Below are 15,406 nucleotides of genomic sequence, written 5' to 3'. Positions count from 1 at the left end.
TTTTACCTATTGCAGGATGCAAATGAATATGAAGCAAATCCAATTAAGATTAGATACTTGAAGGTAAATTTTGAGTTACAACACTATGGACATAAAAAAAATATACAAGGAACTTATGTCAAAATGTAATAATTCAAATTTAGAATTATCATGGAAAGTGCTAATATTATTAGGAAATTTGTTTTGTTTGGCATAGTTAAAAATGTCACAAACAACTTTATTATCAATAGTTATTGATGGATGTTATTTTGATACATGAGTCATCCTAGTGTGAGATAAATACCCTAATCTAAAGTGCCACAAAGTAGATAAATGTATAATAAAGTTATATAAAGTCTATATGTAGAAATTACATAAGTAATAACATGTTCATTGATAGGTAAAATGGAAACATTATCTTGAACACGAGTATTATCCATCAATCTACATATGTAGTTTGGTTTTCATCATCCCTCAGTTGTCGTATTTCCCCAGGTACGGATGTTCATGGTTGGATTGCGTTGTGCTTACAAGCAAATGATTCATTTGTTGTATAATTGAGCTGTTAGATTTTCTGGAAAATTTGGGAGGCCCGTCACAAGTTAGTTTTCAAACAAACTACCAGATTACCATCTGCAGTTGAAATGAAGGCACTTGAAGCTCTCATGGACTTCAATACTGCTTCCCCTTCCCCGAAGGCAAAATTCAGAATGAGATTGTGTAGACTGATTTCGCTGACCACGATGATTTGGTTATGATTAACGTGGATGCTGGATGCAATGATGATGTTATCTTTTCCTTTAGGGCATTTTTAAGAACAAGAACAATGAGGTTTTTCTTTCAACTTGTAGCAGGAATTAAGGAAGGGTGGAACCGTGTCTGGAAGAACTGTTAGCAATCAAATGGGGACCGCAAATGTCAAAAGATCTTTCCTTGGAGAGAATCATTCTCCATTCCGATTCTCTTTTTGTGGTAGATTGCATCAACCAAATCCAATTCTATGAATCTCTAGATAACATAGGGGTTGATTGTAGAATGATGTTGGATTCTTTCTTTTATTGATGCGTATGTTGTTTTTATGAATATAACATTGAACGGGGATGCCTATTCCATGGTTGGCTTTGGTAAAAGGCTTGGTTCAAGGATTTTGTTGAGTTGCATCCTAAAGTCGAACTCTATTTCTTCTTCCGGTAATTTAGGCTTTTGCCTCTTTAATTGGAAATGGCTTCCCCGTAAAAAAAATCCACCATCTTCAAGGACTTCATATTAAGTATAACAACGACTAAGAGAGAATTGAACATTAGATAAAACCTTACACAAATTTGAAACCAAGATCAAGTTAAGTTTAAAATTAGGTGAATACAACACAACATATTTGTGATGTAAAGGTGAGAGGAAAAATGAATATTAGAAGAAAATTGAACTGTATTAGAATAGTCATTTGGAAGACTAATATTAATGTTTTTAATTATATAAAAGAGAAAAAAAATTCATAGAGAAAATTGGATATAGAGTCAATGATCCTAAAGCGTGTTTGTTGGAGCAGGATACAAGTTGTTCGTAATTGTATTGATTTTAGTTCTTAGTAACTTCACTATTAGATGCATTGGAAAAAGAACTTGTCTTTCTCAAATTGAGATATTCATGTTTTTGATAGCAATACTCACTGTATGGCCATGTGTATTACAAAGTGCAAAATCTTGAATTGTTCTAGTTGCTAGAAGTACGAAATCTTGAGTTTAATTCTTATCAAAGTTATTTCATTTCACAAAAATACCCCAAAACACGGGGTTAATTTGAAACCTTACGAGTGGAAACACGAACTAAATCAATTTTGGAGAATCGTTCCTTCAAATCTTTCTAAACATCAATTAAATTTTTCTGGAAGATCATATCTATTGAAGAGTAATTCATATTCATAAGATGAGCATCAGAAGTTCTGAGCATCAGAAGTTCTGATGCGGGTTGATCTTCTGAAGGTTACTCAGAAGATAGTGTTGACCAGAAGTTCTACCTTCTGGGTCCAGATAGCGTAGCTGTTTAGTAAGGGTACTTTAGTATTTCTTAGTATTGTACTGTTTGTACCTTTAGACTTGTTCACTAAGTTTACTCTATTAGGGCTTATGTGGCAACAATTTCTTTCGTATAAATAACCTTGTAGTAGCTATCATTTATTAACAACGCAAGTAGAATATACAACATTTATTCTCTCATTCCTTTTGCGCCGTTATTCTTTTGTTATTCTCTTTGTTATCATCTTTAATTCTTGTGCACCAACAATTGGTATCTAGAGTTACGGTTCCAAACACAAGGAAACACGAGTGAACGTGAGTTTGTGTGCCTGTGTGATTGATTTTGTTTCAGGGAAATAAAGTTGTGTTGAATCACATTTTTCTTGGTTGTTTGTGGGTTTGGGAAACACTGTGTGAGTGTGAGTGAAATCTGTTTTTTTGCACAAGTTTAAAGATGAGTGGAAGCAACTTGAATACCAAACTTCTAGTTCTTGATGGTAAAAATTGGAATATATGGATGATTCAAATGCGTGTATTATTTGGTGCTCAAGATGTTCTAGATCTTGTCACTGAAGGATATGTTCCGGTTGCAGCGGATGCAACAAAAGAACAAAGAGATGCGTAGAGAGAAACGAGGAAGAGAGATCAAAGGCGTTGTTCTTCATCCATTAGTGTGTGGATGTGAATGTGTTTGAGAAGATTGATGATTATATGACGTCAAAGGAGGCATGGGATATACTGGTCAGGTGTTACGTTGGTGACGTATCAGTGAAGAAGGTGAAGCTTCAATCCCTGAGAAAGCAATATGAGAATCTCAACATGAAGAACAATGAGAAATTTTCTGAGTATATCTCTAGAGTGATTTTGATCACTAATGAGATGAAGGCTTGTGGAGAAATCCTTTATGAACAAGTAATCATAGAGAAGATATTGAGGTCACTTACTCCTCAATTTGAGTGCAGAAGGCTCAGAAGGTGATAGTAAGTTGTGGCATAAGAGGTTGGGGCATCTAAACTATAGAAGTCTGGGATATATAAGTTCTAAGAAGCTTGTACATGGAATTCCAAAGATTGTGAAGCCTGAGAAGTCATGTGAGGTATGCATGAAAGGCAAACAACCTAGATTGCCATTTGTATAAGAAGTTGCTCCAAGAGCAAAGCATGCTCTGGGAGTAGTGCACTTTGATGTGTGTGGACCATTTCCAGAACCTTCACTTGGAGGAAATAGGTATTTTGTGTCTTTTGTGGATGAGTTCACAAGAATGACGTGGGCAACACTTATCAAGTTTAAGACTGAGGTGTTCATAGAATTCCAGAAGTTCAAGGTGAAGGATGAGAAGCAGAGTGGTCAGAAGATAAAGATTCTCAGAACGGATGGTGGAGGTGAGTATAACTCTACATAATTCCAGAAGTTCTGTGATGATAATGGAATTGAGCATGAGGTTACTGCTCCTTATACTCCTCAACACAATGGTCTGGCTGAACGAAGAAACCATACTTTGCTTGATATGACGAGAAGTATGCTAAAAGAGAAGAAGCTTCCTCACAATCTATGGGGAGAACCTGTTGCTACTGCATCATATGTGCTCAACAGGTGTCCAACGAAAAGGCTGAAGGAAATAGTTCCTTTAGAGAAATGGACTAAAGAGAAGCAGAGTGTTAGTTATCTGAAGGTTTTTGGTTCTGTATGTTATAAACACGTTCCAGAAGCTAGAAGAAAGAAGCTGGATGATAGGAGCAGAGTGATGTTATTGGTGGGGTACCACAGTACAGCTGCATACAAGCTCTATTGTACAGAGACTAACAAAGTTGAAGTCAGCAAAGACGTCATTGTGAAAGAATCAGAAGTTTGGGATTGGAGAGAGTCTCAACAAACTTCTGATGTAGAGATAACTTTTGAAGAAGAGTTAGAATCAGAAGATGAATAATCTTCTAAAAATGAGTCATATGGTGAATCTGATTCTGATCCAGATTCTGATGATGATCCAGAGTCTGGTGGTAGTCATGATTCTGGAAGGGAAAACTCTGAAGATGTGGAGTCTGGAGGACAAGCTTCTGGAGATGATCATGAAGGTGGCGACTCTGGAGTAGCTGACTCTGAAGTAGCTCAAAGGCCACAAAGAGTCAGAACTATACCTAGAAGGTTTGCAGATTTTGACATGTTGCAAGACGCAGAAGTTGACTCAGATGGAGATGTCATTCAGTGTGCCATCTAAGTAGATTCTGAACCAGTGGGTATTGAAGAAGCGCTCAAGAAGAAAGTCTGGTTGAATGCCATGAAAGAAGAACTTGAGGCTATAGAGAAGAAACAAGACTTGGAAGCTGACAGAACTTCCAAAGAAGAAGAAAGCCATCAGCATCAGATGGGTTTTCAAGGTAAAGGTGAAGCCAGATGGATCAGTTGGTAAGCACAAAGCAAGGCTAGTGGCCAGAGGTTTTCTTCAGAAACCTGGACTAGATTATTTTGAGGTGTTCGCTCCTGTAGCTAGACATGAAACAATCAGACTGGTGATTGCTTTAGCTGCAAACAGAGGATGGGCCTTGATGCATCTGGATGTAAAGTCTGCATTTCTGAACGGTCCATTACAAGAGGAGGTATACGTGGCACAACCCCCCGGCTTTATGAAAAATAATCAGGAAGGAATGGTGGTGTACAAATTACACAAAGCTCTGTATGGATTAAAGCAAGCACCCAGCGCTTGGAATTTGAAAATTGATTCATTTTTCAAGAAGAAAGGGTTTAAGAAGTTTGAGATGGAATATGGAGTTTATGTGCAACATTCTGGAAGCAATATGATTCTGTTGTGTCTTTATGTTTATGACATATTGCTTACAGGGAGTTGTCCAGAAGATCTGATGAAGTTCAAGAAGGTGCTGATGAATGAGTGTGAGATTACAGACCTTGGAAAAATGTCATGTTTTCTAGGGATGGAGATTCTGTATTTAGAAGATGGTATCATTCTGCATCAGCTGAAGTATGAGCTAGAACTTCTGAAGAAATTCAAGCTGGAGAATTGCAAAGTTGTTGTTACACCGTCAAAAACGAATCAGAAATTGGACTCTGACTCTGAAGGTGAAGATGTTGATGCTACGATCTTCAAACAGCTAGTTGGTTCTCTAAGGTATTTGTGTAATACCAGACCTGATATATGCTATGCAGTTGGATTGGTTAGTAGGTTCATGAGTAAACCTAAGTGGTCCCATTACCAAGCTGCTGTCAGAATCTTGAGGTATATCAAGGGAACTCTGAAGTTTGGCATATTGTTTCCTTCTGGGAGAAAGGAAGAATCATAGTTATTGAGTTACTCTGACTCTGATATTGGTGTGGAGGCAAAGTTGATAGAAGGAGTACCTCTGGATATTTGTTTATGTTTCTGGGAGGTCCTATTTCTTGGAGTTCCAAGAAGCAAGCTGTTGTTGCTCTATCAACCTGTGAAGCTGAGTACATTGCAGGTGCTGTAGCTGCATGTCAAGCTGTGTGGCTTCTGAACTTACTAGAAGATCTAAAGATTAGAGTGAAGAAGCCTCTGAAGCTGATGATTGATAACAAGTCTACAATCAATCTTGCAAAGAATCCTGTGTTACACGGAAGAAGAAAGCATATTGAGACTAAATATCATTTCTTGAGAAGCCAAGTCCAAAATGGAACATTAGAGGTTGTGCATTGCAGCACCCAGAAGCAGCTGGCAGATGTTCTGACGAAGGCAATCAAGACTAATCAATTTCTGCTCTTAAGAGATAGAATTGGCGTTGTCAGCTTTGATTGAGGAATATGAATTAAAGGATGGTATTGAAGAGTAATTCATATTCAGAAGATGGGCATCAGAAGTTCTGAGCATCAGAAGTTCTTATGCGGGTTGATCTTCTTTTTTTTTTTTGATGTGAACCAAATTTCATTAACTGGAAACAGGCAATACAGATGAAACAGGGTCTCCATCAGGGACACCCCCTAACCAAGTTCTAGACCCAAGATGTTTACCCCATCTAACCAAGTTGTGGGCATCAATATTACAATTTCTGTTAATAAACATAATAGAAGAAACAGTAAAACTCTTAAGCAGCTCCCGGCAATCCGCCGCAATAGGTTCAATTACCGCAAACTTTTGGATGCCATTAATGCAGTCCACCACCATCATCGCATCAGACTGAACCAAAACCTTCTCAACCTTCAAATCTCTTGCCAGCCGAAGGCCCCAACGGATAGCTAAGATCTCCGCGACCGCTGGTTCCACTGTGATCAGTTCTTTGCTGCAGGCTGCAAGAGAAACACCTTGTTGAAGCTTCCTGAACACGCAGCCAAAAGCTGCAGAACCATCCGTAAACACTCCAGCGTCAATCTGAACAATCTGCGTATCGCTACAGCACATGTCCTCTTGTTCCCACGCCACGCCTGGTTTGCCCTTTGCCACCCCGAATCTGTTGAACTCAGCTACACAGTCCAGCGCTTCCGAAGCAATAACCTCTGGCCGCTTTTTCAAGTTTTTAAAAACTAAGTCGTTACGGGCGGACCAGATTTTATGCAAAAGAAAGCTCAAAAGTTGAGTACTCAGAGTATCCGTGTTGCTCACGATGCTCATCAGCCAATCCTCCACAGAGCTTTCAGTAGGGACACGGTACGATAATATAGATGCGAAGAAGGATTGCTTGGCAAAAACACATTCCATAAACAAGTGAGCAGCAGACTCAGGTTCACAATTGCAAAAAGGGCAGCCAACATCAAGATTAATACCTCTTTTCCATAGCTTGGTCCTGGTAGGAAGAATGTTTTTTGCAAGCCTCCATAAGAAGTTCCTGATATTGTTGGCCACCGGAATGCGCCAAATCCCGTGCCAAAGTTTCTGAAAAGGTAGACTAGAAGGTCCCGGTCTCAACGCATCTTTCGCCTCCATACGCACACGATACGCAGATTTAACAGAGTAAATACCATCCCTCTCAAAGTGCCAAATTAATTTATCCTCAATATCCCTTGCTGCCAACGGAATGCTAATGATGTTGTGAGCAGTGGCCTGATCAAAGTTCTCATAGATAAGCTGTCTGTTCCATCCTCCAAAGTCCCTGTCAATTAATTCACAGACTTTTGCTTCTTCCCCAAGAGCGCAATCAAAGTCTCTCAGTCGGAAACCCGGAATATTTGGAAGCCATCTGTCCTTGTAGATACGAACCTTTTCTCCGTTTCCAATTCGCCATCTTGCCCCAGTGGATATAAGGTCCCTGGTACCAATAATGCTTCTCCAAGAATAGCTAGGAGCAAAACCTTGGCCACAAGATTCAATAGATTGTCTTGGAAAATATCTCCCTTTAAGCACTCTCCCAACAAAAGACTCCTCATTAGACAGCAGCCTCCAGTAATGTTTTCCAAGAAGACATAGGTTAAAGTCACTTATTCCTCTGAACCCCATTCCTCCCACATGCTTTGCCTTTGCCAACTTGTCCCAACTTAGCCAATGCACCTTCCTTTCTCCGTTCTTCGCACCCCACCAAAACCTAGCTAGCAGCGCTTCGATCTCATGGCAAGTGGCTTCCGGAAGCTTGTAGCATGACATAATATAGCTGGGAATTGCTTGAGCCACCGCCTTAATCAGAACCTCCTTTCCGGCTCTAGATAAGAACTTCTCTTTCCAACCCTTAATCTTCTTCCACACTCTTTCCACAACTAAAGCAAAGACCTCTTTTTTCGACCTCCCAAAGACCACCGGCAAACCAAGATACTTTAAGTGGCTGTTCACTGTCTTTACTCCCATCCTAGACCGGATTAAATCTGAATCTTCATCACGCACATTTCGACTGAACGACACCTCTGATTTATCTAAGTTCACCATCTGCCCCGAAGAATCTTGGTACTTCCTAAGAATATTCATGATCCGCTCCCCTTCTTGAACACTGGCCCGAGTAAACAACAAACTATCATCGGCAAAAAATAGGTGTGTTATCACCAGCGCCTGACGAGCAATCCTTATGCCGTGGATCTGACCTTCAAGGGCTTCCTTCTTTATCAAACCGAAAAGGACATCTGCACATAAAATAAACAAATAGGGTGAGAGAGGGTCTCCTTGACGGAGACCCCTGCTAGGGAGAAAATCTACAGAAGGCTGCCCGTTGACAAGGACTTTGTAGGACACTGTCGATATGCACCGCCTAATGACATTCACCAAATGAATTGGAAAGCCCATGGAGGTTAAAACTTCAATGATAAACGGCCATTCCAAACGATCATACGCCTTCGCCATGTCTAACTTAAGAGCCATGACACCACGTTTTCCTTTCCTTTTCTTTTTTAGCCAATGAAAGCATTCCATCGCCACCAACGCGTTATCCGTAATCAATCTCCCTTGGACAAAAGCACTTTGCTCCTCATCGATGATCTCCGGAAGGAAGCGCTTGATACGGTTGGCAATAGTTTTAGTAACAAGTTTCAGAGCCACATTACAGAGGCTAATGGGTCTGAAATCTTTTGGACTTGCTGGATTTTTGCATTTGGGTATGAGGGCTATATGTGTGTTATTGATGGTAGCCGGATCATCATTGTCATTCAGAACCCCAAGAACCATTCTGCACACATCCGGTCCTACAATATGCCAAAATTTTTGAAAAAATAACGCTGGAAGTCCATCGGGGCCCGGAGCTTTTAAGGGATGCATTTGAAAGAGCGCTTCTTTTACTTCCAGTTGAGTGAAACGACCTTCGTACCAGCTAACATGATGGGGTTTTAACTTCCCTTTAACAATAGAGCACACATCCCTAATGTTTGTTGGAGAGGAAGACGAAAACAAACCAGAAAAGTATTGCACTAACAGCCTCTCACACTGCTCTTCTCCTCTCCACCAAGCACCCCTGTCATCTTTCAATTTCGAAATCGAATTCGTTTTCCGCCTTTGATCAGCTTTCCTATGGAAGTACTTAGAATTTTTATCACCATGTTCAAGCCACAGGGCTCTACTTTTCTGCCGCCAAATCACTTCTTCCACCTGAATCAGCCTATTTCGTTGGAACAGCAGAGCCTTGTGCTTGGCAGTTGCCTCATCACCCGCATCCCACTCTACTTCCTCACTCAGTTCATTCTCTACGCGCTTCAGCTCTTTGCTGACATTCCCCACTCTGTACTCCTTAAAATGATCACCCAAACATTGCATACCAGCCAGCTTGTTAACAGTCAAACCACCTTGGCCACCCCATAGCTCTCTAACTAAGTCTTCACACTTCGGGTCATTTCCCCAAACCTCCTCGAATCTAAAAATATGCTTCCTATTCCTCCTAACTCCCCCATCAACACCCATCTCAATTCTGAGCGCAGCGTGATCAGATCCAAACCGAGGAAGATGAGAAACTTTGACCGGTGTAAAACTTTGAGAGAAATCTTCCGTAGCGAGGCATCGATCCAACCGGCATTGAATATTCTTCATCCCTTTCCTCCCATTTGTCCATGTATACTTATAGCCTTCAAAACCCAAATCAACAAGACCACACACATCCATAGTTTGTCGCCCTACAGAGAGTTGGTTTGCCGTTCTTACATTCCCCCCTTTTTTCTCATTCTCCAGTATCACGTCATTTAGGTCCCCAACACATAATGTTTTACTACCTCCCCTGTTGGTCAGCTCATGGATAAGACGCCAAGTAAGACACTTATTGTGTTCCTCCGGAAAACCGTAAATGCCGTTAAAGCACCACTCATGGCTACTAACCTCGTCCTTCACCCTCCCTGCTATATGGTTCAGAGAAAAAGATAAAATATCCAGGGATAATGCTTCCTTCCACATTAGCAGCAAGCCACCAGACCTCTCTCTACCAATACCTCTGCAGTCCACTGCTAAGCATCCCTTAAAATCGCTTTTGAAACGGATCTTTTCCGTCTCCCCTTCCTTGAGCCGTGTTTCCATAATGAACACCAAATCGGGATTTTCCACTCTAAGGAGCCTTAACAAGGCTCGAACTGCACGGGGACTCCCTAACCCCCTGCAGTTCCAGCTTAGAATTCTCATTGTTGTAGGCGGTGTTGGACTTCCAACACCACCTCTGGTCCCTGTGAACTCTTCACTATTGGAGCCTCATCAGCCTTCAGTTTTTTCTCTCCACTTCCCCTCCCCTCAATAGTTCCGTCAATCACCATTACATCAATCAAGTTTCTTTTCCCCATTTCTACCTCCATTTTCTTACTCAGAGCAGAATTATTTTTCCGAGCGCCGGTCTTCCTAATCCACTTCTTCCGTTTCCCAACCCCCATCTTCTTTGTAGCCTTGTCTTCCTTCCCCACCTTAGAGATATCAACTGCCCCTAAGGATTCTGCCATAGCTTCAATCTCCAAAAGGTTCTTCCCATCTGCCGCCACTACCTCTTTCCTATTCGATGGCACTCCCTTCTTTTCTTCGCTAGCCTTCCCTTTCCCCACTCCTTGTTCGACTTCCCCTTCCTCTACCTCCTTCCCCTTCTCCTTTGTCTCGCACCTGCTCTGTCCCGAAGAGATGTTGAAAAGACTTTTGCTACAAGAGCTAGTATTTGACCCCCTCCTCTGACTATCCTCCTGCGTTCTTGGTAGTGGAGAAGCCCGAAGCCAAGCACCATAAGACAAATCCTGTTCTTCTAGGTCCTCAAAACCTTCTTCACTGAGTTCACCCACTGATTCACAATCTTTTAATTGATGTCCAACATGGCCACAAATGAAGCAGAAAGTTGGTAGTCTTTCATACTTGAAATGGACTCTCAAGTTCTTCTCTTTGAACCTCACCACTGTTCCCCGTTTAAGTGGCTGTTTCAGATCCACTTTCACCTTGAGTCGCAAAAACCTTCCGTTGCGGTGGGCCTCCTTAAGATCCATCTCTTCGAACTCTCCCAGTATTCCACCCAGTTTTTTCGCCATGGTTTCCGATCTGAGTTTGAGTGGTAATTCATAGACTCTCACCCAGAAAGTTCCAAAGTGCATATTTAGATCCGATGGTTGCTCATCTCCTGAAACTCGAGTCAGCACCAGAATATTCCTGTCGAAACTCCATGGGCCGTTTCTCAATACCCCTTCGAGATCCCGCTTGGATGCAAATCTGAAAAGGAAAAGATTCTTGTTCAGCTCTTGTACCTCCACCGGGTTTTTCAATCTCCAGGCGCTTATCATTGTGCTAGTGAACGCTCTCGAGTTGAAGCTATTGTCAGTCCACAGCTTCCCTGCTAATGTTCGCTGGAAAATCTCATCTTCACCACCTTCCTCTGCCTCAATCGTCACCCCTTCCTCCTCTTCCTTCGACAGTTGAAAACTCTTCCACTTTTCCATGTCTGATGGACAAATAAGACCCTATCTCCGATTAAGCAGATAGAGAGAATGCACCACAAAAATATGGGAAAAACCAAAAACAATTTTGGAGAAGGGACCAGATAACTGGGGGTAGATGAACCGCCGCTTGAAACCCTAGAAGGGAGAAAAGGGGGAGGGAAACACGATAAGTCTTAGAGAGAAGTTGGAGCTTCTCTCACTAGAGACACGTGGTATAAAGGGCAACAACGTTTACTAGGCAAATATGCGGGTTGATCTTCTGAAGGTTACTCAGAAGATAGTGTTGACCAGAAGTTCTACCTCCTGGGTCCAGATAGCGTAGCTGTTTAGTAAGGGTACTTTAGTATTTCTTAGTATTGTACTGTTTGTACCTTTAGACTTGTTCACTAAGTTTACTCTATTAGGCCTTATGTGGCAAGATTTTCTTTTGTATAAATAGTCTTGTAGTAGCTTTCATTTATTAACAACGCAAGTCGAATATACAACATTTATTCTCTCATCCCTTTTCGCCGTTATTCTTTTGTTATTCTCTTTGTTATCATCTTTAATTCTTGTGTACCAACAATATCTTCAGCAATCAAATTAGAGGTTTAGTTGATAATATTTGAATGTATCAAATGATTAAGTTCATCTTTCTCAAGTGTTTATGTTTAGGTCGAGTGAAACTATAATGAAATGGATCCATAATAATTTGTTCTCAAAACTCGAGATTGAGAAGTCAACTTTAGAGTTGTTAGATTTAAATTAATAATCAAAGAAACTACGTGTTAGATTTATATAGGAAATGACCATTCTAATTAATTTATGGTGTACAATAAAATAAAGTAAAGGAATTAACAACTTTAACCAAATTAGTAACTTAAAAACTAACTCTAAATCTCATATCCTTTATCATTATCAAGTAATAGAGGGTAGAGAGTAAATATATAATGTATCAGATTTTATTATATTATACGTCGTTTTACATTTAAATTTGACCGGACTTGAAGGATAGAAAAATTAGCGAGAAAGAAAAAAATAATAGCAGATTCAAGAATTTTGCATCCAAATAATTTTTTTTTATTAAAATCAAAAATTAAGAATCAATATTAAATAGTATTATTCAAATTCATGTTGCAAATAATGTGAATAAAAAATTTCCCCCGACCTGGCATGAATGAGTCATCATCTTCTTCTATTGGTTATCTAAGTTGTTGTAATACATGTTCAGTTCCTATAAATACTAGCCATATCTCCACTCATAAATCACACAACTAAGCAATCAACTTCTTAATTCTTCATCTAGCTAGCATTATAAATCATCATGGGTGTTTTTAATTTTGATGATGAAACCACTTCTATTGTAGCACCTGCTAGACTTTTCAAAGCACTTGTTATTGATGCTGATGACCTTACTCCAAAGGTTATTGATGCCATCAAAAGTGTTGAAATTGTTGAAGGAGACGGTGGTGCTGGAACCATCAAAAAATACACTTTCGTGGAAGGTCAGTATATACCTACTAACCTACATATATGTGTGTGTTTTTTTTTTTTTTTTGTTGGGATTCTATGCATATATATGCTCTCTCTATGACTATTCTTAATCTTATCTTGATAAATAATTAATTATATATGTAAAATACAATTTCAAAAAAATATACAGGAGAGTGTCTAAGGTACATACGTTGACTTAACATCTTAGGCTGAATCAGAAAACTAATTATGAAACTTCCATGCTGTGATGTTTATGATTGTGAAACAAATCAATTATGATGTGCAGATGGTGAAACCAAGCATGTGTTGCACAAAGTGGAGTTGGTAGATGTTACTAACTGGGCTTACAACTACAGCATAATTGGTGGTGCTGGGCTTCCAGACACAGTTGAGAAGATCTCATTTGAGGCTAAATTGTCCGAAGGACCAAATGGAGGATCTGTTGGAAAGCTGAGTGTGAAATACTTCACAAAAGGTGATGATGCTCCAAGTGAAGAGCAACTCAAGAAGGACAAAGCTAAGGGTGATGGTCTCTTCAAGGCTCTTGAGGGTTACGTTTTGGCTCATCCTGACTACAACTAAAACATATAATTATTAAATGCTTGCTTTATATATGGTGTGTTGTTTTACTATATATCCAGTGTGCTTAATTTGGCTGCCAATGTAATTCTCTGTTTTATTTTATCCCTTTCCTTTTGTTGTGGAAGTAAAAGTATGAGATTGTAATTGATGTGACTCACTCACTAAGTCTCTTGGGCAGCATATACATAATGGTCATACTAAGTTTATGGGTATTAGGTGTATGTCTGGTTGGCTTCATTGCTAGTGGGATATTGTTTGTGTAAGCCTCGGCAATAATTATATAAGAATTTGATACTTGTAATGAATTATATATTGATAATATTTGCCTAGAGGGCAATAATTATATAAGAATTTGATACTTGTGCTGAATTATATATTGATAATAATAAAATATTTCTTTATTATGTTTGTTTTTTCTAAAGTAATTAAGTTTTTAAAATAGCTAGTTTATTTGAGGAAGCATTAAGTATGATTAATCGTAAGACTATTAAACATAAAGATATTATTCTTAAAACATCAATAGTCATTCTTTATTGTGAAGTGAGATAATATTAAAATAATTAGACTATTATCTGGATAGATTGATGATCATGTATCACATATCATGGATAAAGAGTTATCCAGTCTTCAGACACTACAATATTTATTACTTCTGGCAACACTTTTTTATACAGCATGTGTACATTGTATCCTAAAATAAGATTGGGCTACAATTTTTGTCCGTTGCCAAGAAAAATAAATGTCCCTTAAAATAATAGGCAACACTCGCATAGAAGACATCTGAAAAACGCCCCTATTCTTTTTGACAACGTTTTCCCCTTTTTTAGCTACACTTATTCAACTGTTGTTAAAGAGGAAAAAATGATGTAGTGACATATTTATACATATTTGGAGCAATATTTATATTGAATTGACACATCATAGAATACTAATTAGAATGTTATGCAAATGTCATAAGTTTTTCTCAAGGTGATAATAATATATATCACCCTTTGACCTAAAATTAATATAGATCATAGATGTGGAGTTGAATACTTTATTGTCATACAAACGTTGTTTGTAACATGATGATTATAAAGATGATTGATTGGTACTGTATAAATCATGACGAGGGATATGAGTGACCTATATGACATTTTCCCATCTTGCGGAACAAGATAAATTCCTATGAGCTCAATATTGAACAAGACAAGTTGTAGCGGTAAAAAATACTCGACGTGTTCACACACTAGAAATACAACAGAGTCGCCACTAAATTTTATTTATTCCAAATGGAAAGGGAAGATAATGATAAAACCCACGAATAAAAAGGAAATGGATAAGATGGTCATCGCAACCAAATTAGGGTTCGGGAGTCGGTTAAGCAAGGGGAAGGTGTTAGCACCCCTCACCTCCATCGTACTCGATGGGACCCATTTAGGTAATTTCGTGTTTGAGTGTTAGCGTAATGTTTGCGTTCTTGAGCTTAGTAATCGATAAAAGAAAAAAGAAAGGATTTTAGGGTTTTTTTATTATAGTGAAGGAAAAGAAATGATTTTTTATTATTATGCTCGCCAAGACATTTGGGTCTTGTGCCTACGTATTCCCTCGTGCAATGGGAAAGTCAGAGCAATCGTAGTTCAGGCGAAGAACCACGGAAGTTTGTTGGTTGATTTTAGCGAGAGGTACTCGATCGCTTTCAAATGGAAACAATACTACGCACACATTGATAAGAGATCACTACAAGAATGGATGACTAAATCAAGAGTAAGACGAGATTTTGGCCATCATCGCATTCGAGTGGAAGATATTCGATCTTCACATTAGGAAGTATGTTTGCATTTGAAATTGACTAAGTGTCTCGTTTATGAAAAAAGATTTAAAAATGAAAAGGCTATTAGGCAAAAAGGTTGAATGAGATTGAGATTGTTTTTTAAAGGACGTTTAGCAAAGGATTAAGCATAGGTGTTCACCTAGCGCGTTCTTTACCCAAGGTATTCAACAGCTCGATCACTTTCAAATGGAGACAATACTACGCGCACATGGATATGGGATCACTACAAGAATGGATAACTAAATCAAGAGTAAGACAAGATTTTAGCCATTATCGCATTCGAGTGGAA

At 39.2% G+C, this 15,406-nt stretch overlaps 2 protein-coding genes across 2 annotated transcripts; one reads left to right on the top strand and one right to left on the bottom strand.

Annotated features, from left to right (window-relative positions):
- Window positions 1-9,965: 9,965 nt before the first annotated feature.
- Window positions 9,966-11,249, bottom strand: LOC131597894 (uncharacterized). Its single transcript, XM_058870554.1, has one exon. It carries the CDS (start codon window positions 11,247-11,249, stop codon window positions 9,966-9,968), a length of 1,284 nt encoding a protein of 427 aa, XP_058726537.1.
- Window positions 11,250-12,485: 1,236 nt separating this feature from the next.
- LOC131599701 (disease resistance response protein Pi49-like) lies at window positions 12,486-13,676 on the top strand. Its single transcript, XM_058871974.1, has 2 exons — window positions 12,486-12,733; window positions 13,009-13,676. Exons 1-2 carry the CDS (start codon window positions 12,553-12,555, stop codon window positions 13,302-13,304), a joined length of 477 nt encoding a protein of 158 aa, XP_058727957.1. The 5' UTR covers window positions 12,486-12,552; the 3' UTR covers window positions 13,305-13,676.
- Window positions 13,677-15,406: the final 1,730 nt, after the last annotated feature.

Source organism: Vicia villosa, linkage group LG4 (genome assembly GCF_029867415.1).
Source record: "Vicia villosa cultivar HV-30 ecotype Madison, WI linkage group LG4, Vvil1.0, whole genome shotgun sequence".
Lineage (NCBI taxonomy): Eukaryota > Viridiplantae > Streptophyta > Magnoliopsida > Fabales > Fabaceae > Vicia > Vicia villosa.
This window is presented reverse-complemented; position numbering and strand designations above follow the sequence as displayed.